General features: G+C 46.2%; 1 protein-coding gene across 7 annotated transcripts; it reads left to right on the plus strand.

Annotated features, from left to right (window-relative positions):
• Positions 1-2,647: 2,647 nt before the first annotated feature.
• ak9 (adenylate kinase 9) lies at positions 2,648-26,516 on the plus strand. 7 transcript variants are annotated; one of them, XM_077017414.1, is made up of 37 exons: positions 2,648-2,756; positions 3,342-3,500; positions 3,628-3,691; positions 3,842-3,894; positions 4,294-4,390; positions 5,013-5,125; positions 5,278-5,469; positions 5,714-5,836; positions 5,921-5,995; positions 6,231-6,332; positions 6,711-6,850; positions 7,077-7,399; positions 7,591-7,644; positions 7,750-7,782; positions 8,558-8,685; positions 10,901-11,051; positions 11,497-11,605; positions 11,711-11,799; positions 13,874-14,068; positions 14,252-14,376; positions 15,139-15,348; positions 15,621-15,938; positions 16,053-16,177; positions 16,377-16,596; positions 16,935-16,991; positions 18,572-18,769; positions 19,360-19,578; positions 20,029-20,242; positions 20,437-20,638; positions 20,818-20,964; positions 21,088-21,305; positions 21,533-21,729; positions 21,813-21,982; positions 23,685-23,783; positions 25,624-25,726; positions 25,841-25,955; positions 26,122-26,516. In XM_077017414.1, the coding sequence occupies exons 2-37, from the start codon at positions 3,381-3,383 to the stop codon at positions 26,343-26,345; spliced, it is 5,322 nt and encodes a 1,773-aa protein (XP_076873529.1). In that variant the 5' UTR covers positions 2,648-2,756; positions 3,342-3,380; the 3' UTR covers positions 26,346-26,516. The 7 variants fall into 7 exon arrangements, with proteins under 7 accessions (XP_076873529.1, XP_076873531.1, XP_076873525.1 ...); XM_077017416.1 differs by having other exon boundaries at positions 14,252-14,370; XM_077017410.1 differs by lacking the exons at positions 23,685-23,783; positions 25,624-25,726; positions 25,841-25,955; positions 26,122-26,516 and having other exon boundaries at positions 21,813-23,509.
• The last annotated feature ends 380 nt before the right edge of the window (positions 26,517-26,896 follow it).

Genomic DNA, 26,896 nt, shown 5'->3' on the forward strand with positions numbered 1-26,896 from the left:
TTCTTTTTGTAGAGGGGTTGCAGTAGCTAACTGTATGAACAGCTACTGAAACAGTAACAGAGAGTAACAGACAGTAACAGACGTCAGACAGTTATTACTGTGAACCCAAAGAAGAATGTAATGTGTATGAAATGCAAAGATTCCCCCAGCAGTTATATAACCCCTGCTGGTACACACAGCTTACAGACACAAGTGTGAGTTTGCTCACTACGTGTGCAAACGCCTGCATTTTAATTACTTTGTAATAAAAACACATTTGTCTAAAAGTCTTACAAATCTATCACTTTTCTGAACTTCACAATTCTGAAGCTCTTATATTGCTCTTATGGGTTTTTAACATGCTCCTTTAAATCTATTTTTGTAGTTTTTCTAACTACATCAGGATCTTAGTGGTTGAAAACAGGTTTCTAGAGTAGCTTAACAAAAGACATGAAAGCAGCATCTTTCGACAGAGCATCCACATGCAGGTACAAGAGCTGTAACGTGATAACCCTGGACCTCAGAGCCTCACCTGTGTGATGGTGTAGTGTGGAGGGGACACACCTTTGTGAGGCTGTGCTACGGGGCACCACACACAAGTGGATAAGTTTTCAACTAAAGTCCCAAACAAGAATAAATGAAATGAACCCTGGGTGGACCCAATCGTCCGTGTTCTCACTCTACAGCAGTGCATAGACTTAAAAGGACACTTCCCTTAAAAGCTAAATTAGCTAATAATGAGCTAAATAATAGGTCATGCAAAGATGTTTGCTATTCTACCCTTTTAATAGTTGTGAAGTTAATAGTATGTGCTGTTTAAAAGAAGCCAGCAGGTTTTGAGAGGCCCCCTGGATTCCTGGCTGGTTGGAGGCCTGGCCTGGCCCGGTCAGGCTGACCTGTACTCTGGGTGGGTAGCGCTGTGGTTCTGGCCTGGCCCGGTCAGGCTGACCTGTACTCTGGGTGGGTAGCGCTGTGGTTCTCGTGGGAAGGTTACACACCTGACTCCTTACTCATTCATGTGAATAAAGAACACGTTCTTCAGGCCTGTAGAAAACTGCTAGATAAATCTTCAGGACAGGCAGTTCAGTAAGGCATGACCATAGAAATGTGTTTCACCAGGCTGGAATAGACAGACATATAGACACACACGCGCACACACACACACGCGCACACACACGCACATACACACACACACACGCACACACACACACACACACACACACACACACACACACACACATATACACACACACACACACACACACACACACACACACACGCACACACACACACACACACACACACACACACACACACACACATATACACACACACACACACACACACACACACACACACACATACACACACACACACGCACACACACACACACACACACACACACACACATATACACACACACACACACACACACACACACACACACACACACACACACACACACACACACACACACACACACACACACACACATACACACACACTGGTGGATGTAGCCTTTAATTATTTTACACTATGGGAGAGACCAGACCTGTTACAGCTTGCTTCATGATTATTACACCACCAATTAAACCACTGCATACCAGCTGGAGTTCCCACCTTTCGTGGTGTTTATGATTCTTGATTGCTATGGTGACAGGGCTTTTATTTGGTCAAAGAATCCAGGATCTGACAATCTGCACAATGAAGGACATTTTCATACTCCTCTACACTTCCATGCAAGCAAAGATACTGAAACAGAAACAAAACAGAATCTCCTAATCCCCACACCTCCACACCTGCAGATTTCCAGACCTCCAAACCACAAGCCCGCAGATCACAACACACGCCTTGGAATTTGCTGCAGCATTTATCAGGTGGATTAATTGAGCATTACATTAGGTGCTCAGGTGTGTGCTCGCCGTGCTGAGTCAGTGTCTGACCACAGAGGGCTTCAGTACTGTCTTTCTCTCAGCCTATTACAAGCAGTTGTGTCTTAACCAGGTGGGGTCTGGTTACTGCTGATGCACACACCTACACATAGACAATTTACACACCTGCCCCTGTCTGTGTGCTTATGGTTCTAGTTTTGTAAAGTGAATGATAAATTGGAATATAATTCTGTTTGCACAGAATAAAAAAAAACATGGGGACATACACAGCACTTCCTCTTTTCATTAAACAGTTGTGAGTGTAAGTGTGTCAGCTAGCACATTTTTTAGTTGTGTGTATGTATATGAGTATATACGTTAGTATTTCATAGAAATTAGCATGGTGTGAAGCTTTTCAAGATCATAGCATTGGTGTGTGTGTGTGTGTGTGTTTGTGTGTGTTTATGTGTGTGTGTGTGTTTATGTGTGTGTGCGTGTTTATGTGTTTGTGTGTGTGTGTGTGTGTGTGTGTGCCTGGTAACAGTTCTGTAGAACAGAGGCAACATGCAGAAAGCACAAGCCTCATTTGCACATATCTGTACTTGCACCGTGTTCTGAAGTTAAACATAATCTTTCTGGAATAAAGCAATCATTGTATCCTGCTGCCCCCTGTCGTTTACATCCAGTTTGCAATTTCAAACACTAACGTCTAGTGTTTGAAAATGCAAACTGGAAGTAAACGACTTGATGTACAATTTTAACGTACAAACTATAACATTATTATTGTTATTAATAATTGTTATTATTTTTGTGTCCACTGTGTCGATAACGAAACCAAACGTTGGCTGCACTGAGTCTCGCGAGACGGTTACTATAGTTACTCATACATGCACAGGTTGCAGACAGGTGGGTGACTTTCGCCTCAGTTTTGGGTAAGAAAATACAACCTAACCGTGAGTTAACGTATTGGTTCAGCGAGTGAAGAACAAAACACCACTCTTATATTCCCCGAGCCAGCTAACAAACTAGGTTAAGATTAATTACGTTAGCTGGTTAACTAACGAAACTAACATGCTGCTGAAAGAGAGCTAGCTAGCTAATATTAACGACTTAGTTAGATTAGCTAACTACGTTTTAACTATATGAAAGCTACTAAAACAACAAATAAACAATTTAAAGTTGAACTAATGTGAACTGATTTGTTTGCATCAGCTTAAACATCAAAGCAACAGTGTAGTAACCCTACCCTAAAACGTTTATGTAAGCAAATTGGTAACAAACCAAATTTTGTAAAGGTGTGCCGTCTTCACTTTTAAAAGGACTGTAGTAAATGTAAAGTTGACTGGGTTGTTGTAGGTAGCTGTGAAACACAGCACTCATCTGGCCACTGGCTCAAACGAGAAAGCTTCAGTTTTTTTGTTTGTTTTTTTCAACCTCTCAACCTTTCAACTAATGTGTATATTTTATCTCTCTGCTACATTTTCTCTTTAGCCCAACATTAAACTTTAAACATTAGACTTTTTTTTTACAATGGTATCCTGTTTTAATGACACACAAGACAACCCTTTGGCTGACAGCTTGATAGAGACAGAAGCTGAGAATGAGTTTCTGCGTGCGAAGCCTACCTGCTTCATTATTATTGGAAAGCCAGTGAGTCTCCACATCCACATTTATTATTAGTTACCATTTTAATAGAATTATTTAGCCTTATAATTTAAAAGATTATTATTTTTGAAATATCATCTGCTAAGTGTTTCTGTGCTGGTTTTCTTTACAGGGTATTGGCAAGTCTACACTTGCCAGAAAATTAGCTCAAACCTGGAAATGTGTCCTTATTGATGGTAATCATTTGTTTTGTTCATTATTATCGTTGTTATGTCTGGATGTTCAAAATGTTCCAATTATTTGCATTTGAAAATATTTAAATATTTCATCAATAAAAAATTGGATAGCTTCTATAATTATTGTCTCTTATTTTCTTTTATGCTAAGATACGGAGTTGCTCAACAGTCATATCCAGGATGGTACAGAGCAAGGCAGAGAGGTGTGTGTTGGGTCGCTGGGGTCATCTGAGTTTGTTTGTGTTCTTGGGGCTTACACTGTGCACACCCTTCTGAAGATGTCTGTCCTGAACACACCTCTCCTGAACATGCCTCTTCTGACCACACCTCTCCTGAACATGCCTCTTCTGACCATGCATCTTCTGAAAATGCATCTTCTGATCACACCTCTCCTGAACACACCTTTTCTGATCACACCTCTCCTGAACACGCCTCTTCTGATCACACCTCTCCTGAACACGCCTCTTCTGAACACGCCTCTTCTGAACACACCTCTCCTGACCATGCATCTTCTGACCATGCATCTTCTGAACACGCCTCTTCTGAACACGCCTCTTCTGAACATGCCTCCACTGATCATGTCTCTCCTGATTGGGCTTTAGCTCTGTGCTCTACTGGCAACAGGACAGAGCATTCCAGAGGAGAAGGTGGTTACGTTAGTGCTTGAAAAGCTCATGTCACCAGAAGTGGAAAACTATGGTAAGCATGACATGCAATGACATGTAATAACCTCTAATATCATGTGTGAAAACCATTTGAGGTAAATACATTTTTCCTCTCTGACTCAGGAACAGTGCTAAATCTCAAAAACACTTGAAATGTTCTAATATCTCAATTTAAGTTTTGTTTCCAAATGCAAGCATTAAACAGTATATGTGCTTGCCCTAAAAGTCCAAATCATTATTATCAGTATTTTATTGACAGCTAGTTAGTAGGCTAGTAGGCTTCTAGTTAGTAGGCTAGTAGCCTCTGCCAGCATGACAATTTATTCCCACATGAATGTGTTTGATGATGATGCAGAAATATATCCACCTGAACTGGAATACTGATAAAGACTGAGAAGAGATTGAAGAAACACTAACCACAAAGAGTTGAGCACAGAACAGTACAGTCTCTTCTTTAGGGTCATATTAGTTAAGGTTAAAGGACTTGTTGGGTTCTTCTACTGATCAATACAGGAATACTATCATGACTCATAAGAAGCCATAGTTAATATATGGGTAAAAAAGTAGGCGAAATGTGCTCTGGTGCAATATTAATTGAACTTATATTGAAGTGTAACACATATTTAGGCGCCCATGTGTTTGTTGTGGTTGCGCAGGCTATGTTCTTTCATGTTGGCCATCGATGTCTGAAGAATATCTGAATGTACATGAGCAGGTGGAGTGGATCAGAGACCTAAAACTGCCCCCAGACTTCATAATCAACATCAAGGTAGCCTCTCTGTGACAGCCTGCACCTGCGTGAGAGACAGGAATGACAAACGTTCTCCGTTTTTGATCACCTGAAAGACCTGTGGGGAGGTCTTGCCTCTCAGTTTGAATATTCTGTCGGCTGTCAGCACTGTTTGTTTTGCTTGGGCCCAGTGTCCAGACAAGGACCTGATCCACCGACTGGCAGGCCAGAGGCAGCACCCACAGATGGGCCGAGTCTTCCTCCGGGAACAGTGGGACCCTGAAAGGAAGGAGACGGCCAAGGCAAGGAGTGACACTGAGGATGAAGGTGAAGAAGATGAGGAGGAGCAGGTAGAGGAGGAGTTGGAGGAGGAGTTGGATGAGGTATGGCCACAGTCATCGGGAAAACAGAGATGAACGCTGAGTGTCTCTTTGCAGCTGTAGAGCATGTTTGTGTTTGTTAGTCATCCAGAAAATGGCAAGATAATTGTGTGTGTGTGTGTGTGTGTGTGTGTGTGTGTGTGTGTGTGTGTGTGTGTGTCTGTGTGTGTGTGTCTGTGTGTGTGTGTGTGTGTGTGTGTGTGTGTGTGTGTGTGTGTGTGTGTGTGTGTGTGTGTGTGTGTGTGAGGTGGAGGACCTGGAAGTGCAGAAGGACATGATTGGTAACTTAGTGAGGGTGAAGGAGAATTTCCCAGAGGAGGCCTCTCAGAGGATTCTGCTCTATAAAGACACCCTGCTCAGACCTTTGGAGGTGAACAAACATAGCTGTGTTCACAGACATGTTCACTCAGGCAACACACCTGTTGAAATCTGTGCGTATGGTTTATCTGTCTAGGTCTTCATGGCAGGTCATGACCCTCAGTACCTGTTTGAGTTAGACGGAAACAAGGACCCAGAGGAACTCTTTGTGGTGCGTGAGCCCTGTCTATTCAGCCTGATCTCACACCCTCACAGGAGACTGTGGCACATCTAGGAGAACACTAACATAAAATTAGCTTTTTATCCTTGGATACTAATGGTGTTGAATGAAGAAGCCAGTCTGTGCATATCAATTGAACACTCACCACAGAGTGCTCTAATATGAAGTGCTTCATATTGTGTGTGTGTGTGTGTGTGTGTGTGTGTGTGTGTGTGTGTGTGTGTAGTCTGTAGTGGCACGTCTGGAGTCCATGGCTGTGAGGAGAGCTGCCGTCCCGGTGCGTCTGCTGCAGCTGGGTGAGGCGGAGCTGCCAGAGGACATAGACACGGTCAGATGTGAAGCAGCTCATTACCAGGCCAACTAAACAGTCAGGGGCAGTCATGGCCTGGCGGTTAGGGAACTGGTTTTGTGACCGGAGGGTCGTGGGTTTGATTCCCAGACAGGCCATGACTGAGGTGCCCTTGAGCAAGGCACCTAACCCCAACTGCTCCCCGGGCGCCGGGCTAGGGCTCTGGGTACGTGTGATCCACAGCCCCCTAGTAATCACTAGTGTGTGTGTGTGTGTGTTCTGACTGCACAGATGGGTTAAAAGCGGAGGACAAATTTTGATTGGGGTGTAAAAAATCACAACTGACAAAATATGGAACATTTAAACAGAGCGAAAGAAGCGCTTTAATTTACCTGCACTTCCCTTGTGTACCTGCAGGAGGAGCTGCTACGCATGCTGTCCTCATCCAGGACCGTAGCACCAGGCTTCCGTTGGCGCAGGAGCCGGTGGGGTCGCACCTGCCCCGTTGCCCTGAAAGAGGGCAAGATCATTAAAGGAAAACCAGAGTTTTCTGTTGGGTCAGCACCAACCAGCACACACAATTACCACTTCCCCAGAAAATTTGAATGTGTCTAACGAAATCTGAAAGTTACTATAGACCAGAACCTTTTTCATTCATTATTAGTTATGTTAGCAATACTGATTGTGGAATGCTCTCACAAATAAGTTACAAATGTGTTAGATGTTGTAGAACGACTACAATGGCTTTTTGTCCTTGATATCTGTGTTGTTTTGTTCCATCAGCTTCCTGGATAAAATGTATGTCTTATCCTCTCAAGACGCTCTGGAGAAGTTCATGGTGAGCCCAAAGCAGTACCTTCTCCCTCCCATGCCACGCCCACCCTGCAGAGTGTCTGTGATTGGTCCACCCTGCTCAGGAACGAGCACTCTGAGCTTGTTATTGGCTGAGCACTACGGGGCAGTGGTGATAGACATGAAGAAGCTGATGGAGCCAGTCATGATGAAGGTCAGACAAGAAATGCTGGAGCGAGTACGTCGTGAAGCAACTACTGCTGCCCTGGAAAAGGTCAAGGTTCACCTGGAGCAAGATATGGCACACAGACCTGGTGAGAAGTCACAGATTCAAGAGTTCACGGGTTGGGGTTAGGCCACATGCTCTCACTGGCAACCACTGATTTGAGTGAATCAAAGCATCCAACACTGGAATGTACGGTGAGCATTCATAGTGCTGGACCCAGTTTTGATCAGATGAGAGCTTGACGTGTTTGGGGGTGTGTTGGTGTGCTCGTGTCTGAAGGTGAGGTGAAGGCAGGTGTTGGGGAGGGAGGAGAGTCTGAAGAACATGACCTTGGTGAGGAGCACGTCATCAGGCTCGGCTTGGCTTCCAATTCATCTACAGAATGATTTCTCTTCTGCGTGAAGAGTAACGTTTTTTCCTATTCTTTATTATTCTCAGTAGAAACACCTCCATATCCATCCAGTGATGAAGGTAGGAGAGCTAACGACCTACCCCTGTAGATGAAAGGGGAAGTGGGTATGAAGGGGGTATAATGGGGGTATGAAGTGGGTATGAAGGGGATATAATGGGGTATGAAGTGGGTATGAAGGGGGTATAATGGGGTATGAAGTGGATATGAAGGGGATATAATGGGGTATGAAGGGGATATAATGGGGTATGAAGTGGATATGAAGGGGGTATAATGGGGGTATGAAGTGGGTATGAAGGGGGTATAATGGGGGTATGAAGGGGGTATGAAGGGGATATAATGGGGTATGAGGGGGTTATAATGGGGGTATGAAGTGGATATGAAGGGGATATAATGGGGTATGAAGTGGATATGAAGGGGGTATAATGGGGGTATGAAGTGGGTATGAAGGGGGTATAATGGGGGTATGAAGGGGATATAATGGGGTATGAAGTGGGTATGAAGGGGGTATAATGGGGGTATGAAGGGGATATAATGGGGTATGAAGTGGGTATGAAGGGGGTATAATGGGGGTATGAAGGGGGTATGAACTGCTGTTTTGCGGAGACCCTGCTCTACTCCTTAATCTGAAATACGGCAGAAATAATTACCCAGAACAGACTCTGTTCTGCCAGGCCATGTCTCACCACACCTCAGTTCTCTGGGCTGGGTTATGGCTATAAATACTCATATACACATAACTCATACCTCAGTGTCAGGGCTGCGGTTACCATGGACGCAGGGCAGCCTGTCACAGGTGCTACGTGAGGCACGTTCCTGCTGTGTTTGTTGCTGTAGAAACGATGGTGACTGAACACCCGGAGGTGCAGGCGCTTGTGGAAGAGGCCATGAGAGAGGCAGAGCGGGCGTTTCCCGCACCGCCGCAGGACCTGTGTGTGGAAGTCCTGCAAAGGAGAATCAGAGAGGTCAATCAATCAATCAATCAAAGTTTATTTGTATAGCGCTTTTCACAACACATGTTGTCACAAAGCGCCTTACAGGATTTAAAAGGTTAACAATACTACGGGTCCAGAACCCTAATGAGCAAGCCAAGGGCGACAGTGGCGAGGAAAAACTCCCTAAGATAGTGGGGAATAGGAAGAAACCTCGGGAGAACCAAGACTCAAAAGGGAACCCATCCTCCATTGGGCGGCCCGTTAACACACATTACACAAAATACAGACAAATACACAAGTCACACACAAATCACACAATCAGACTAAGTAAAGGTAAAAATGAAAGTTCTGGGTTATGATATTGTCACTGTAAATGTCTGTTGATGAACGCCAGGCTTTCATTCCGTGTCGGAGCAGCGATGCTGGTATTGTAGGCTCCGACTGCAATGTTACTCTCCAGGTGAACCTCGGAGAAAAGATACGAGATGTAGTAAATATGTAACAGATTAATCAAAGGCCAAACTAAACAGATGAGTCTTTAATCGAGTTTTAAACATTGAGACTGTGTCTGAGTCCCGAATAGAGGCAGGAAGATTATTCCACAATTGTGGAGCTTTAAAAGAAAAGGCTCTTCCACCTGCTGTGATCTTTTTGATCCTAGGAACAGTTAATAACCCTGCGTCCTGCGAGCGAAGTGAACGCGCTGGGTTATATTGTTCAATAAGTTCACTAAGATAGTCTGGAGCTAAGCCATGCAGCGTTTTGTATGTTAATAAAAGTATTTTATAGTCAATACGGAATCTAATTGGCAGCCAGTGTAATGACGATAGTACGGGACTAATGTGATCAAACTTTTTAGTTTTTGTTAAAACTCGTGCTGCTGCGTTCTGAACCAGCTGGAGTTTGTTTATCGATTTACCAGAACATCCAGCTAGGAGACTGTTGCAATAATCTAAACGAGAGGATATGAATGCATGGATTAGTTTTTCTGCATCACTAATATTTAATATGTTTCTAATTTTGGCAATGTTGCGCAAGTGAAAGAACGCTACCCTAGTTATATTATTAATATGTGTATCGAACGAGAGATCTGGGTCTATTGTGACGCCCAAGTTCTTTACCTCTGCGCTGGGGGTTATAGTAAAAGAATGTAGATTCAATGCTGCATTATGTATCTTGTCTCTCGCAGCCCTAGACCCAACTATTATCAATTCTGTTTTATCGGCATTTAGTGCTAGAAAGTTACATGCCATCCAATGTTTTATCTCTTCTACACATTTCTCAATCTTACTGTTTGCGCCTAAATCATCGGGTTTTGCCGATAAATATAGCTGAGTGTCGTCTGCGTAGGAATGGAAACTGATGTCATGCTTATGCATAATTTCGCCTAAGGGTAACATGTACAGTGTGAATAGAAGTGGTCCTAGGACTGTCCCTTGTGGGACACCATATTTAACCTGCACAGATTTAGAGGTTTTATTATTAACACTTACACATTGGAAGCGGTCAGTTAAATATGATCTAAACCAGGAGAGTGCGACTCCTTTAATACCTACTGTGTTTTCTAGTCTATCCAGCAAAATGTTGTGGTCTACAGTATCAAAAGCTGCACTAAGATCCAACAGTATAAGGAACGAGACGAGCCCATTATCGGCCGATATTAGTAGATCATTCACTACCCTGAGTAAAGCTGTTTCAGTGCTGTGGTTTGGTCTAAATCCTGATTGGAACTTTTCATGGATACTATTTGATTGGAGATAGTGGTTTAACTGATTGGAAACTGCTTTTTCTAAAATTTTAGAGATAAATGGGAGATTAGAAATGGGTCTATAGTTGGCTAAAATCTGCGGATCGAGATTCTGTTTTTTAATCAAGGGTCTAATTACGGCGCATTTTAATTGTTTGGGCATGTAACCTAGGTTAAGGGAGGAGTTAATCATATTAAGTAAGGGCCCTGCAGTGGCTGGGAGTAGGTCTTTAAATAGACGGGTTGGAACTGGGTCAAATATACATGATGTAGGCTTAGACGAATTAATCAATGTTGTGAGCTCTTTTTGCGATATAGGATTGAAGATATTTAGCTCAGTAATATTTTTGGATGCATAGTTACTAATAGCTGAACTACTGGGGTCCGCCGACCCGGACCAGGCCCCTCCCTGCAGCACAGACACAACTTGGTGTTCAGACCGCGTTACGCAGCATCGCCGGTGCACACGGTGCGTAACCTGTTCGTGTGTCGTGTCAGATCGAGGCGGAGGACGAAGGTGCAGAGGTTAAAAGGGGCTGGGTGCTGGACAACTTCCCCACCAGCAGAGCACAGGTGGCAGCCATAGAGGATGGACACACTGCCCTCATGCCTGATGTGCTGTTCTGTCTGAGAGACAGTGATGGCGAGGGTAAGGGGGAGTCTCTAACACACACACACACACACACACACACACACACATGCGCACACACACACACACACACACACACACACACACACACACACACACACACACACACATGCGCACACACGTACATGTACACGTCCAGGCTGATAGCTGCATGATCTTACAGCATTGGGCTTCCAGAGTACATAATATTATTCTTTACTTGGTCAATGAGCTTAGAAGATTCCCATGATCACCCAGAGAGCCCAAAGAACCAGGGGGGCTTATGCTATATAAACTATTACTTAAACTATTACTTAATCTGGAACTATACTGTATATTTGGAATTATAGTGTATATCTGGAGCTATAGTCTATATCTAGAATTATAATCTATATCTGGAATTATAGGGTTAGGGTTAGCTATAACTGGAATGGAATTGTTCCGTGTACCTTTTGCACGTTTTCAGGTAGCACAGTTCTCCGAAGGCTGTATGAGAGGAACAAGGAACTGGTGGACTCAGCTGTCATTGCACGCCTGCAACAGAGACGGAGAGCAGGAGTGATTCAAGACACCCAGTGAGTGGGAGCCAAAATGGCTGTTTGAAGGGCTCCACTCTGCACAGATACAGATCAAGAGCCTGTGTAACACCCAATTTCATATTATTTCTGTACCATATTAAGGCAAGTCGCTCTGGGCTCAGAAGAGGATGTGCAGGAGACCAGTGGTCACTCCAGACTGGATGTGGTGCCAGAGGAGGCTGATTGTACAGGTTTTAATGGCTTACAGTTGTGATCAAATTTATTCAACCCCCACTGAAATAAAGTGTTTTGGCCAGTTTGACATTGATTTTGATCATTTCAGTCATCTTATTTACAATTATATCAAAGAGGCACTTATAAATTAGACAAACATAACATAATATTTATGATGGAATAACCACAAATGTCTTTACTGTGCTCACATCATTATCAGTTTTATTCAACCCCCTAGTGACATTATTTTTTAGTACTTAGTACAACATCCTTTTCCAGTTATGACAGCTTTCAAGCGTGAAGCATAGCTTGACACAAGTGTCTTGCAGCGACCTATGGGTATCTTAGCCCATTCTTCATGGGCAAAAGCCTCCAGTTCAGTCACATTCTTAGGCTTGCGCACTGCAACTGCCTTCTTTAGGTCCCACCAGAGGTTCTCAATTGGATTTAAGTCTGGTGATTGCGATGGCCACTCTAGAATGTTCCAGCCTTTCATGTTCAATCATGCTCTAGTGGACTTGGATGTGTGCTTCGGATCATTGTCCTGTTGGAAGGTCCAACGTCTCCCAAGCCGCAGGTTTGTGACTGACTCCATCACATTTTCCTCCAAGATCTCCTGGTACTGAAGGGAATTCATGGTACCCTGCACACGTTGAAGCTTTCCTGTACCATTAGAAGCAAAACAGCCCCAAAGCATAATTGACCCCCCGCCATGCTTCACAGTAGGCAAGGTGTTCTTTTGTTCATAAGCCTGGTTCTTCCTTCTCCAAACATAGCGCTGGTCCATTGTCCCAAACAGTTCTAATTTAGTTTCATCTGACCACAGTACACTGTTCCAAAACCTTTGTGGCTTGTCCACATGACTTTTGGCATACTGCAGTCGACTTTTCTTGTTCTTTGGAGTCAGCAAGGGGGTGCGTCTGGGCGTTCTGGCATGGAGGTCTTCGTTATGCAGTGCGCGCCTTATTGTCTGAGCTGAAACTTCAGTGCCCACATCTGACAGGTCTTTTTTCAGTTCCTTAGCAGTCATGCGGGGATTTTTCTCCACATTACGCTTCAGGTAGCGCACAGCAGTCGCGGTCAGGATCTTCTTTCTGCCACGACCAGGTAACGTTTCCACTGTGCCCTTTAACTTGAACTTGCGAATGATACTTCCGATAGTGTCTCTTGGAATATTTAACAACTTCGCAATCTTTTTATATCCATTGCCATTCTTGTGAAGAGCAATAACCTCTTCTCTTGTCTTCTGGGACCATTCTCTTGCCTTCACCATGCTTGGAAACACACCAGTAGATGTCTAGAAGGAGCTGAGTATCACAGTCCTTTTAAATCTGCCTAATTGGTGCTTATCATGCTTGATTGCTGCTCGTTGACATCCACAGATGTTTTCAATACCTGATGGAAAACACTGGAATGAACCTCTGTTCTTAGGAGTGGTAGTCGTAAAGGGGTTGAATAATTGTGTCAATGAAGAAATCACAAAAAGGCCATTTAATACTTTATGACAAAAAAAATTGATGCTATCTTAGTTGCATTTAGTTCTTTAACAAGTCCTTGTAAGATTTCATTATGAACACAATTACAAATGTGCACTGAATTCCATAAAACCCTTCGCAGCATTGGGGGTTGAATAAATTTGATCACAACTGTATATTCCAGTTTGGACCTCAACACAGTCTGTGAACATATATGTGATGTACAAACTTACTAGATGTTACTAGTAAACCCTTGCAAGTGGCTCTGCTAATTGTGAGGCTGAGTAACAAATGGTAACAAAACAGGGTACATGATACCTAAAAATTACACATTTATATGTGTTTCTAATTCTCTCTCTCTGTGTTCCCAATCGCAACATCTTTGTTTTGCATTGATCTTGATATAAGGCATTAATTATTGTGTGCGTGTGTGTGCGCGTGTGTGCGCGTGTGTGCGCGTGTGTGCGTGTGTGTGCGCGTGTGTGCGTGCGTGTGTGTGTGTGTGTGCGTGTGTGCGCGTGTGTGCGTGCGTGTGTGCGCGCGCGTGTGTGTGTGTGTGTGTGTGTGCGCGTGTGTGTGTGTGTGTGCGTGTGTGTGTGTGTGTGTGTGTGTATAGAGGTGACCTTGCCTGCTGTGTGGGAGCTGGGCTACCCCCCTGGTCCAGAGATGACAGAATATAAGCACCAGCACAGGATGTTTCTGCAGGAGTGGGACAGCGTGGAGCCCTCTCTCCCCTGCAGCTACGCTGGGCTAGACATCACTGGACAAAGCCCTTCTGACCTGCTGCAGGCGATGGTTGACCACATGGAACGTGTGTGGACTCTGTCTTTCTCACTCTCTCTCTCCCTTTCATTCTTTCTCTCCTCTATTTCTCTCTGTCTCTGATAACAAGGGCCACACCTTTGTGCTTAACTAATTTAGAACCAAGAAGACTCTTAAAATGATTGAACACAGTTTTATATGTATAACTAACTGAGCCCTCTCTCCTACACAGGGCCATTTAAGCACATGGCCTGGGAGATGTCTGCCGTGGACCTCGATGAAGAGGAAGAGGATGCCAGGCTGCTCACTGCACTGGACAGAGGGAAAGCAGAAGGGGATGAGACCCAGGAGGTGGAGGTCTGCCCCGCCCCCAACACCACCCCCAACACCCACTCAACACCACCCTTAACACCCACTCAACACCACCCTTAACACCCACTCAACACCACCCCCAACACCCACTCAACATCACCCTTAACACTCACTCAACACCACCTCCAACACCCACTCAACACCACCCTTAACACCTACTCAACACCACCCTTAACACCCACTCAACACCACCCTTAACACTCACTCAACACCACCTCCAACACCCACTCAACACCACCCTTAACACCTACTCAACACCACCCTTAACACCCACTCAACACCACCCCCAACACCCACTCAACACCACCCTTAACACCCACTCAACACCACCCTTAACACTCACTCAACACCACCTCCAACACCCACTCAACACCACCCTTAACACCTACTCAACACCACCCTTAACACCCACTCAACACCACCTCCAACACCCACTCAACACCACCTCTAACACCCACTCAACATCACTCTTAACACTCACTCAACACCACCTCCAACACCCACTCAACACCACCCTTAACACCTACTCAACACCACCCTTAACACCCACTCAACACCACCCCTAACACCAACTCATCTCCTCCCCAGTACCCACTTAACACCACCTCTAATATCCACTCAACACCACCTCCAACACCCACTCAACACCACCCCTAACACCCATTCAACACCCAATGCACGTTCACATCTGTTGTACAGTCATATCCAATCCTATGATCTTCCCTAAACAAACTGCATCCATGTCAGGAACAAGAGGAAAGCAGCACTAGAAGATGGCTGGGGGACACCAGGGAGTTCTGTCCAGTGGTGCTGAGGGAGGAGGGCACTCTGCTGCCCTGCAGGGACGACTTTGCAGCCAAGTACAGGGACCGTGTGTATTGTCTGTCCAGCGCAGAGGCGCAGAAGAAGTTCCTACAGGATCCAGAGCTTTACACAGCAACCACTGAGCTACTGAAGGCAGGGCAAACTGGATTTTGATTCTAACTCTGCACACATAAATGTACAGCACACACAAACACACATGAACACACTTGTTTTTTTTTTTACCTGTAAAAGTACTTCTCTTTTCTTCTTATCACCTCTGGACACTACTGGTGTGGACCTCCATTTTAGCAATGTGCATAAAAGCTGTTTAAGGGTGGGTTAATAGCTCCCCCTAGTGGACAATGTAGATAAACACGAGTTTGTCTATCAGGGAAGATCAGTAGGTGTATTCTCCCTCTCCCCAGCCTCCTGCTGTGCGTGTCTTCCAGCTGGGGGTGCGTGGCTCTGGAAAGACCTTGCACGGTGGCTGGCTGGCACAACAGCTGGGCCTCTTCCACGTGCAGTTCCGTGAGTGTCTCCAGGAGCTCATCCTGCCCAAGACCCAGTGCCGCGTGCCCTACGCAGACGAGGCAGAGCCCCCCGAGGAGCCCCCTGAGGAGCTGCAGGCCATGCTGAAGCTGCAGGCACAGACCTCCTCCACAGCGCCCCCTACAGAGCAGGAAGACAGGACTGAGCCAGAGGAGAGCCTAACTGATAACCCTGCTCATTCAGAGGAGAAGCAGGTGTGTGTGTGTGAAGTGAATTTATTTTGAGATTTTAAAAATTATTGTTGGTGGGTAATACCGTCTGAGTGTCTGTGTGCTGTTTGTTTGTGTGTGTGTTGGTAATAAACAAAGGAGGAGAAACCAGTGCTGACAGATGAAGAAGAAGCCATCAAGTCATATCTATCGGACGGAGAGCCATTACCACAGGAGATCATGGAGATGATTCTCCTGAAGCTGTGGAACGAGGAGCCATACAAGTGAAGACTTGCACACGTGGCATTAGAGCACTTACACATAAAGACACGCATGAGATACACTCAGACCACACATATCTATACTTACTCTCTTTCCCTGTTTGTTTCTCTATCTGTCTCTCTGTGTGTCTCTCTCTCTCTCACTGTCTCTCTCTCTCTGTCTCCCCATTTGTCTCTGTGTGTCTCTCTCTGCCTCCCACAGGTCCACTGGCTTTATACTGGAGGGCTTTCCTCTGCTTCCAGAAGATGTGTCCTATCTGGTGGAGCGTCACCTTTACCCAGACGCGGTGGTCGTGATGACGTTGGAGGTGACGGAGGTGGTGCAGCGCTTGCTGCCCCCACGGCTCACCCGCTGGAGGGAGAGACGAGTCCGAAGGAGAGAGCAGATGCAGCTGCTCAAAGATCTGCGTGGCAAAATCAGGGTGGGTGTGGTCAGAAATGGGGTGGAGTCATAAAGAGGAAATAAATCACTGCTAGCTGAGATAGCACGCTAGTGTTGACATAGCACATCCACGCAACACTGCAAAAGAGTGGAACAAATATAGCACATACACCGAGGAGGCTAAAGATTAAACACTGTCATTAGGTAGAGTGCTCATTTGCATATTCTGACCTGCAGCAGTATCACTATGGCAGAGGTGAGTAACAACGAATTAATTATTTCATTAATTATTTAACAGCTCCACATTAGCACTCCATTACATGCTCTTCACGGTCTTCACTGAGGAGTATAGATGAGTCTGTCTGTATCTGTGTCCAGGAGGAGGCCATGAACCAGCGGAGAGCAGAGCTGGAGGATGAGCACGCAGCACTCAAAGTAAGCATGTCAGTACGTGACTTCACTGAGAGTGGCCTATCACGTGACAGCACTGAGAGTGGCCTATCACGTAACAGCACTGAGAGTGGCCTATCACGTGACAGCTCTGAGAGTGGCCTATCACGTGACAGCTCTGAGAGTGGCCTATCACGTGACAGCTCTGAGAGTGGCCTATCACGTAACAGCACTGAGAGTGGCCTATCACGTGACTTCACTGAGAGTGGCCTATTACGTACCAGCACTGAGAGTGGCCTATCACGTGACAGCACTGAGAGTGGCCTATCACATGACAGCTCTGAGAGTGGCCTATCACATGACAGCTCTGAGAGTGGCCTATCACGTAACAGCACTGAGAGTGGCCTATCACGTGACTTCACTGAGAGTGGCCTATCACGTACCAGCACTGAGAGTGGCCTATCACGTGACTTCACTGAGAGTGGCCTATCACGTGACAGCACTGAGAGTGGCCTATCACGTGACAGCTCTGAGAGTGGCCTATCACGTGACAGCTCTGAGAGTGGCCTATCACGTGACAGCTCTGAGAGTGGCTTATCACGTGACAGCACTGAGAGTGGCCTATCACGTGACTTCACTGAGAGTGGCCTATCACGTACCAGCACTGAGAGTGGCCTATCACGTGACTTCACTGAGAGTGGCCTATCACGTGACAGCACTGAGAGTGGCCTATCACGTGACAGCACTGAGAGTGGCCTATCACGTGACAGCACTGAGAGTGGCCTATCACGTGACAGCACTGAGAGTGGCCTATCACGTAACAGCACTGAGAGTGGCCTATCACGTGACTTCACTGAGAGTGGCCTATTACGTACCAGCACTGAGAGTGGCCTATCACGTGACTTCACTGAGAGTGGCCTATCACGTGACAGCTCTGAGAGTGGCCTATCACGTGACAGCTCTGAGAGTGGCTTATCACGTGACAGCACTGAGAGTGGCCTATCACGTGACTTCACTGAGAGTGGCCTATCACGTGACTTCACTGAGAGTGGCCTATCACGTACCAGCACTGAGAGTGGCCTATCACGTGACTTCACTGAGAGTGGCCTATCACGTGACAGCACTGAGAGTGGCCTATCACGTGACAGCACTGAGAGTGGCCTATCACGTGACAGCACTGAGAGTGGCCTATCACGTGACAGCACTGAAAGTGGCCTATCACGTGACAGCACTGAGAGTGGCCTATCACGTAACAGCACTGAGAGTGGCCTATCACGTGACTTCACTGAGAGTGGCCTATTACGTACCAGCACTGAGAGTGGCCTATCACGTGACTTCACTGAGAGTGGCCTATCACGTGACAGCTCTGAGAGTGGCCTATCACGTAACAGCACTGAGAGTGGCCTATCACGTGACTTCACTGAGAGTGGCCTATTACGTACCAGCACTGAGAGTAGCCTATCACGTGACTTCACTGAGAGTGGCCTATCACGTGACTTCACTGAGAGTGGCCTATCACGTACCAGCACTGAGAGTGGCCTATCACGTGACTTCACGGAGAGTGGCCTATCACGTGACTTCACTGAGAGTGGCCTATGTGACTCATCTATCCTTTCTTTACTCAGGAGGATGAAGAAGATGAACTGGATGAGGAGCAGCTGGATTGGGAGCAGGAGGTGGAGGCCACGCTGCTGAGGGAGTTCCCCCCTGAGGAAGAGGAATATGGAGAGGACGAAGAGTCAGAGGCCAGCGCAGAGGAGAGGCTAGAGTTAGAGATCAGTGAGAGGTTTGACACAGATGACGGCAACCTCACCAGAACCATGGTGAGAACATTGGGGTGGGTGAGATGATCAGATGGACAGGTGTTTGCTTTTCAGCTGCAGACCTGGATGATCTGTGTGGTATTTTCTACATGTGACTGAACTCATTACGAAGCTCTTAATTAGTAGCATTTTATGTATTGGAGTCGGAAAAGCACCAAACTACTTAGTGCTATGTCATTTCTGAAAGCCTGTGTAGTGCACCACAGTGCAGTAAACAGTACAGGGTAGTATATACTACAGCACAGCACACAGTACAGTGTAGTATACACTACCACATAGTACAATACAGCGTAGTATACACTACCGTGTAGTAGTGTATACTACTAATAGTACAGTGAACTGTGCAGTACAATAAAGCATACACTATGGAGTAGTATACACTACAGTGTAGTATGCTCTAGTGTAGCACACATTATAGTGTAGTATGCAGTATAGTGAAATCTCCTGTAGTGGTTGCTTCTTAAACCTGCTGTCTACTCTGCAGTTACAGTGCAAGCTGTAGAGAGCTGAAGGATCTTGGTGTGGACCACAAACTTCACATTAGCCAGACCCTTCAGGGTTGAAGGGATTCTAAATGTCTCGTTGTTCAGGACCTCCTGGAGGACCACCAGATCCCTCGCCTGACCATCAACGCAGGCCGTAAGCCTCACATCGTGCGCTACCAACTCCTGCAGAAAGTCAAGCCCCTGGTGGAGAACAGGGCCGCCCTGTTTCATCAGTGCTATCCCCTCAGCTGTGGCCTCGCTCAGATCCTCCTGCAGTTCTCCTACAGGTTCTACAGTGCCTTCGGGTGCTGGGACCCTGTCCGGGTTAGTGTCCACATATAAGACCCAGATCAGCTGGGCGGGGTTCAGAACTGATGGTCTGTCAGCTGGGATAGGAACTGGGCTAGGAACCTAGTGCAATAGTAGTAAGATTTTATTTATAAATATATAATTAATATATATCAAAGTACATGATTCAGTGCGTCTGAAATGTGCCATGCTGAAAGGGTTAGGATTAGGGTAGGGTGGGGTAGGGTTAGTGTTAGGGTTAGGGTTAGGTTAGGGTGGGTTGGGGAGGTTAGGGTGGGGTTAGTGCTAGGTTAGGGTGGTGTAGGGTGTTGTGGGGTTAGGTTAGGGTGGGGTAGGGTGTTGTAGGGTTAGGTTAGGTTATGTTAAGGTTAGTGAAGGATGTGTTAGGTTAGTGTTAGGTTAGGTTAGGGTTAGTGAAGTGTTTGTCTGGTTCCTAACGCTGCTCTGTGGTGCTGTTATGTGCAGTGTGCTGAGGGAGATGTGCTCCAGCAGGTGCAGGGTGTCCTCCAGCACGGCTACCCCCTCCTCTTCCACACCTTCATTTACTTCTTCACTTCCAAAGAGACCCGCAGCACCTTCATGCTCAACCCTATCAGATACCTCCAGCAGCCCAGGCCACAGCCCTCCCTGCCCATCAAACTCGCAATCATCGGTCCACCCAAATCTGGCAAAACCACAGGTACAGTTAGACCACCGTAACACTGATATCAAGTCAAAAGCCTTAAAAACATCTGTATGAAACAATGTGGTTGTCCACTGTGTGTGTGTGTGTGTGTGTGTTCGTGTGTGTGTGTGTGTGTGTGTGTGTGTGTGTGTGTGTGTGCATGTGTGTGTGTGCCTATATGTGCCTGTGTGTGCGCATGCATATAATAGTTGCCCGGATGTTTGCCAGTGAGCTGGGTCTGGCTCGCCTCTCGATCGGTGATGCCATGCGGACAGTGCTTACTACCCAGGGCAGCTCAGAGCTGGCCAGTCAGATGCTGAAACACCTGAGGCAGGGCCTGACGGTGCCTGATGAACTGGCCATCCAGTGCCTGGAGGTGGTTCTGATGGACCTGGTGTGCAGCACACGGGGGTAATGAACCACCTCACACCACATGACCTGCTGACAGTCCTGTAGTGCAGAGGTCACATGAAGAAAGAACAAAATCCCTTTTGAGACACACCATCACACTGTTTATTTACTTGTGTGTGTGTGTCTGTGTCTGTGTGTCTGTGTCTGTGTGTGTCTTTCACTGCTCACCCTTTCCCCAGTTATGTACTGGACGGCTTTCCCATGACCAAGAGGCAGGCGGATCTGATGGAGGCTCGTAGCATTATACCTGTTCGAGTGATGGAGCTGCATATAGAAACAGTGGAGGTTCTGAGGAGAGGTCTGGGGGACACGTCTACACCCAGCAGGTCTGAGTCAGATCGCGCTCACATCCACTACATCACAGTCAAGCCATCTCAGCTCATCTGACCCGTAACAGAGCAGCAAGGAAGCTTCTGTCTGCTGTGCTGTTCCTTGGTTCTGTGGGGCAGGCCGTATCCGGTGCGTGACAGCCTTCAGATCCTCAGTGACCGCAACTCCTGCTACCGCCGCGAGGTCCCCGCCCTGCGCCGGCACTTCCAACAGCACTACCGCAACTGGGACGCCATCGACACACACAAAAGCAAGTGGTGGGTGTGGAATCGGATTCTAGATGAAATCCGGATCAGCATGAGGCAAATCTACGATTACCTGAAGAGGATCCGTAAAGGTGAGAGTCAAATATACCAAATATCAAATATACTCTTCACACACAAATATGCTCAGTATTGCATTTAAACTTGTTCTCACACACATTTGAGGATGTGTTCGTCATGTGTGGACGCAGTAGTGCTGTAGGCTGTGTGGCTGTACAGTGTACAGGCTTCCTCACAGTGAGTTCATACACAGTGATACACAGTGAGTTCAGTCCGTCCTCTTCTGTTCTGCGTCCCTCAGGCCAGGCGGCCAGGATAGATCACTTGTGTATCACTCCTGCTGAGCTTCAGTCTCGGCTGGGGGAGTTTGGCCACTACTGCCCTGTCAGCCTGGCTCTCCATTGCCATCTGGTGGACTGCTCCAGCAACACATCCCTGGAGCTGGCTGCAGAGTACAGGGGCCACTACTACAAAATGGCCTCTAGAGAATTTCTTGAGGTGGGGTCTAATCTTACAGCGCGATCTGGAATTGCCAGTCTATGGAGAGCCATGTTTTCATCTTTCTTTCTCAAATACAAAAGAGGTTCCTTGAGGCACCGGAGAGGTTTTTGGTGCCACGGTGCCCCCACTCACTGCCCCCCCCTGAGCTGCTGCCACGCAAGTTGACAGTAGGCCAGGTGAAGGACCGCTTCCCTCAGCAGGTGGAGCTGAAGGGCTACTGCCCTGTCACATACCTGGACGGGCAGCACAGGTACAGCACCAGACAGCAGCACACAGCACAGGTACAACACCAGAGAGCACAGGTACAGCACCAGACAGCAGCACACAGCACAGGTACAACACCAGACAGCAGCACCCAGCACAGGTACAGCACCAGACAGCAGCACACAGCACAGGTACAGCACCAGAGAGCACAGGTACAGCACCAGACAGCAGCACACAGCATAGGTACAGCAGCACACAGCACAGGTACAACACCAGACAGCAGCACACAGCACAGGTACAGCACCAGACAGCAGCACACAGCACAGGTACAACACCAGAGAGCACAGGTACAGCACCAGACAGCAGCACACAGCACAGGTACAGCACCAGACAGCAGCACACAGCACAGGTACAGCACCAGACAGCAGCACACAGCACAGGTACAACACCAGAGAGCACAGGTACAGCACCAGACAGCAGCACACAGCATAGGTACAGCACCAGACAGCAGCACCCAGCACAGGTACAGCACCAGAAAGCACAGGTACAGCACCAGACAGCAGCACACAGCACAGGTACAGCACCAGACAGCAGCACCCAGCACAGGTACAGCACCAGAGAGCACAGGTACAGCACCAGACAGCAGCACACAGCACAGGTACAACACCAGACAGCAGCACACAGCACAGGTACAACACCAGACAGCAGCACACAGCACAGATACAGCACCAGACAGCAGCACACAGCACAGGTACAACACCAGACAGCAGCACACAGCACAGGTACAGCACAGGTACAGCACCAGACAGCAGCACACAGCACAGGTACAGCACCAGACAGCAGCACCCGACAGCAGCACCAAGCACAGATACAGCACCAGACAGCAGCAAACAGCACAGGTACAGCACTAGTGTAGTTATTTCTTTATTTATGTATTTGCAGTGCTGTATTATACAGCACCATGTGTTTCACAGAATATTTTGGAATAGAGTTTGCCATTCACTGAAGCTTTGCATCTGGTTAATGATAGAAAACACAATCTTTTTAATAATATTTCAGCACTTATGCAGTACAGGACTTTAAAATAGTATTGGTGGGTCTTTGTGCATTTCTAAAGTAAGATTTCGCACAAAATGTGTTTTCCACAAAAGGCAGACTGACTCAGCAGAGTGCTTTGACTAACTGTAATATATCACCATATTAGAGCAATGCTTCACTTTACAGCTGAAGTGCCTCTATTTTTCTCCTATACTAAGACCTGCCACATAATGCACAAATGCACAGAATGCCTGTTTGTCACTGTCCTCATTTGAATGGAATGAGAATGGCTTCACTAATCCCTAAATGATGGCTCCTTAGAAGGGCATCGTATATATCACTTGTAGATTGCTGAATAATGTCTAAAGCTCTGGATTTTGGTCTGGATAACATCTACTGCTTCTGAGACTTCTGTACATGGAGCCAGTTCGGCAAGAATACTAGCTGTCAAGCATACAGGCAAATATTTGGATAATGATTATCCAAAAATTCAGATATTCAGCTGCTCATTCAAAAGACCCCCCACAAGTCCTACATCCTGTCCTGAGGGGGGGGGGGGGGGGGGGGGGGGGGGGGTTTGGCTGGAGCAGGCCTTAGGAAAGGTCCTGTTATAAAAGCATCACTCAAATCACTGGGCTCCTCTTTACATGTCGGCCTTTTTTTTTCGGATATGTGCTGTGCTTTTTTTTATGTTTATTGTTGAACTGAAGGTATGAGGCTCTGGTACGTGGAAATGTGGACTTTGCTGTGGAGTATCGGGAGAAAATCTACATCTTTGAGACGGAGGAGAAACAAAGCAAGTTTCTACGGTGAGCAGTTACAGTACTGGGAAGCCTTCCTGTAGTGGCACCTTCCTCTCTGAACTGACACTTCTGATAGCGTCTGGGTTCAGGGTGCTACCGTCTGGGTCCAGGATGCTACTGTCTGGGTTCAGGGTCGTACTGGCTGGGTTCAGGGTGCTCCCATCTGGGTTCAGGGTGCTCCCATCTGGGTTCAGGGTGCTCCCATCTGGGTTCAGGGTGCTACCGTCTGGGATCAGGGTGCTACCGTCTGGGTTCAGGGTGGTACTGTCTGGGTTCAGGGTGCTCCCATCTGGGTTCAGGGTGCTACCGTCTGGGTTCAGGGTGCTACTGTCTGGGTTCAGGGTGCTACTGTCTGGGTTCAGGGTGCTACTGGATGTGTTCAGGGTGCTACCGTCTGGGTTCAGGGTGCTACCGTCTGGGTTCAGGGTGCTACCATCTGGGTTCAGGGTGGTACTGGATGTGTTCAGGGTGCTACCGTCTGGGTTCAGGGTGCTACCATCTGGGTTCAGGGTGCTACTGTCTGGGTTCAGGGTGGTACTGGATGTGTTCAGGGTGCTACCGTCTGGGTTCAGGGTGCTACCATCTGGGTTCAGGGTGCTACTGTCTGGGTTCAGGGTGGTACTGGATGTGTACAGGGTGCTACCGTGTGGGTTCAGGGTGCTACCGTCTGGGTCCAGGATGCTACTGTCTGGGTTCAGGGTCGTACTGGCTGGGTTCAGGGTGCTACCATCTGGGTCCAGGGTGCTACTGTCTGGCTTCAGGGTGATACTGGCTGGGTTCAGGGTGCTACCATCTGGGTTCAGGGTGCTACCATCTGGGTTCAGGTTTTGTTTTGTTCTTTGTCAGTGTTTCACCCTGTGTGTACACTAGGGTGATGACTTTTATACAACCTCGTTTCCCTGTATCATAATTTGATGAGCTTTCATTTAAGATTAAATAAAATATTACATTCAAGGCAATTTGATTTAAAAAAAACTCACGCACAAAATGATTTGACTGTCCTGGCTGACGGCGCACAGTGTTATACGATGTTCTGGAAAATTCTATACATTTCTCTGCTACATAAATTATTGCACAAGTCGGTTTCATGACTTATGTTATATACAGTATATATATATATATATATATATATATATATATATATATATATATATATATATATATATATATATATATATATATATATATAGTTAATACAATTACCTAAAATGCTAAAATGCCTACATAAATAACATTTCAAAGTGGTTTGTGTGTGACCTTTTTCAATATTTTAATGGAATAAACGTCATTTTAGTCATTAATAGGCAAAAGTTCATTCATTCGTGCTACAGGAAATAATGTTTGAGAAAAAAAATCAAAAAGTCATCACCCTAGTGTACACCCACTTGCCCCACATGGAGTGTCTCACCTGTGTCTTGCTTCATTCCTTCATCATCATGTGGATATATGACTCTCTGATTGTCCTGTTGTGTGTGGAATACTGTGGCTGTGCAGTGGTACGTACGTGCAGATGTGTTATTGTTGTGTGTTTAAAATTCTCGCCTACATCCAGATCTTCCTCTTCTTCTTCTTCTTCTTCCTCTTTTGCACACCACATCACTCCTCCATGTTTTCCTCTGTACCATTTCTTTGGTGAGCAGTTTAAGAATGACAAAACTCTCCATATCTAGCACTGTGCCTTTATTTTTAATACTGCCGGATTATTGTCTGCCTTTAAAACTGCAGGAGTATTGTCTTACTTTAATACTGTTGGAATATTTTCTGCCTTTAATACTGTTAGATTATTGTCTGCCTTTAATACTGTTGGATTATATACTAATCAGGTTGCTTGTGCAACTGTTCACAGGTCACCTGAGACTTACTGGGACCAGCAACTTCCCCAAAAACTTCCACCAATGGGAGACCCAATACATCTGACCTCTTTACCAATGTTAGGCTATTTGGAACAGGTACATGGGTAACACCCATAGACTTTAGCCAGCCTGTTACTGTGACCTTTCACTGCAGTGAATTGGCAGAGGTTATTTTACACATTCTGTCTCTTATTTGTGTACTCTCACAAGGGTGTGGCTACAGCCATCATCAAAGGCATGGCAGAGGTGGGACGCCTCAAGCCAAAGTTCCCTTACCTCAGTGTAAAGAGGTCTGCTATACTCTACCTGGCCTTTCATTTAAAAGGTACAGCACCTTCTTCTTTTAGAGCTTTGGCCTTCACGGGTAATGGGCCAGTCTTGTTTTGTCACATCTGAGGTCAGTGTTTTGCTCAATTGTCCTGTTCTCTCAGAAAAACTACTCCACCAGTGTCACTAAGCAACAAAATGCATTCCTCTCATGTTCCACACAGCATACAACCCGAGGAACTCCGACTACATTCGGCAGAAGTACAAGAAGAAACTCTCTCGGTTCAAGGAGGGTTGTGAGCTCATTTCTTACCTGGGTGCGGCTATGACTCACACGTACATGCCTCCTCACGAGCAGCCTCTGGGCTTTGAAGATAAGCTTCACAGGTTCCTGGCCCTGGAGGATGCCACTAGAACAGCCTCAGGGTTGATACAGCTTGGAAGTTAAAGCCTTCACTTACTTTTATAATCAGAGGCATCACATTTCAGTGTTTAATGCATTTTTGAATGACCTTGAAAGGCAAGTGTAACCATAATTCATATTAGTAACCTTAATTCATATCCAGTTACGCTTCTGAGCATTATGATTTATGCAGTGCAAATAAATATTTTAAAGGTGCACATGTTGTGTTGTTAACATATTTTAAACATTCTAGGGTACATGTTTTCTTCAGAATATTACTGTGAACTACTGCATACAGTTGTGATCAAATTTATTCAACCCCCAATGCTGCGAAGGGTTTTATGGAATTCAGTGCACATTTGTAATTGTGTTCATAATGAAATCTTACAAGGACTTGTTAAAGAACTAAATGCAACTAAGATAGCATCAATTTTTTTTGTCATAAAGTATTAAATGGCCTTTTTGTGATTTCTTCATTGACACAATTATTCAACCCCTTTACGACTACCACTCCTAAGAACAGAGGTTCATTCCAGTGTTTTCCATCAGGTATTGAAAACATCTGTGGATGTCAACTAGCAGCAATCAAGCATGAT

Source organism: Brachyhypopomus gauderio, chromosome 9 (assembly GCF_052324685.1).
Source record: "Brachyhypopomus gauderio isolate BG-103 chromosome 9, BGAUD_0.2, whole genome shotgun sequence".
NCBI classification, from domain to species: domain Eukaryota; kingdom Metazoa; phylum Chordata; class Actinopteri; order Gymnotiformes; family Hypopomidae; genus Brachyhypopomus; species Brachyhypopomus gauderio.

What these genes read in the sequence shown, in the direction of transcription:
- ak9 (XM_077017410.1), top strand. Translation starts at nt 3,381, where the DNA reads ATGGTATCCTGTTTTAATGACACACAAGACAACCCTTTGGCTGACAGC. An exon ending in ACCAGAAGTGGAAAACTATG is followed by an intron (nt 4,391 to 5,012) that starts GTAAGCATGACA and finishes GTGGTTGCGCAG; the next exon opens with GCTATGTTCTTTCATGTTGG. An exon ending in GTCTGAAGAACATGACCTTG is followed by an intron (nt 7,645 to 7,749) that starts GTGAGGAGCACG and finishes TATTATTCTCAG; the next exon opens with TAGAAACACCTCCATATCCA.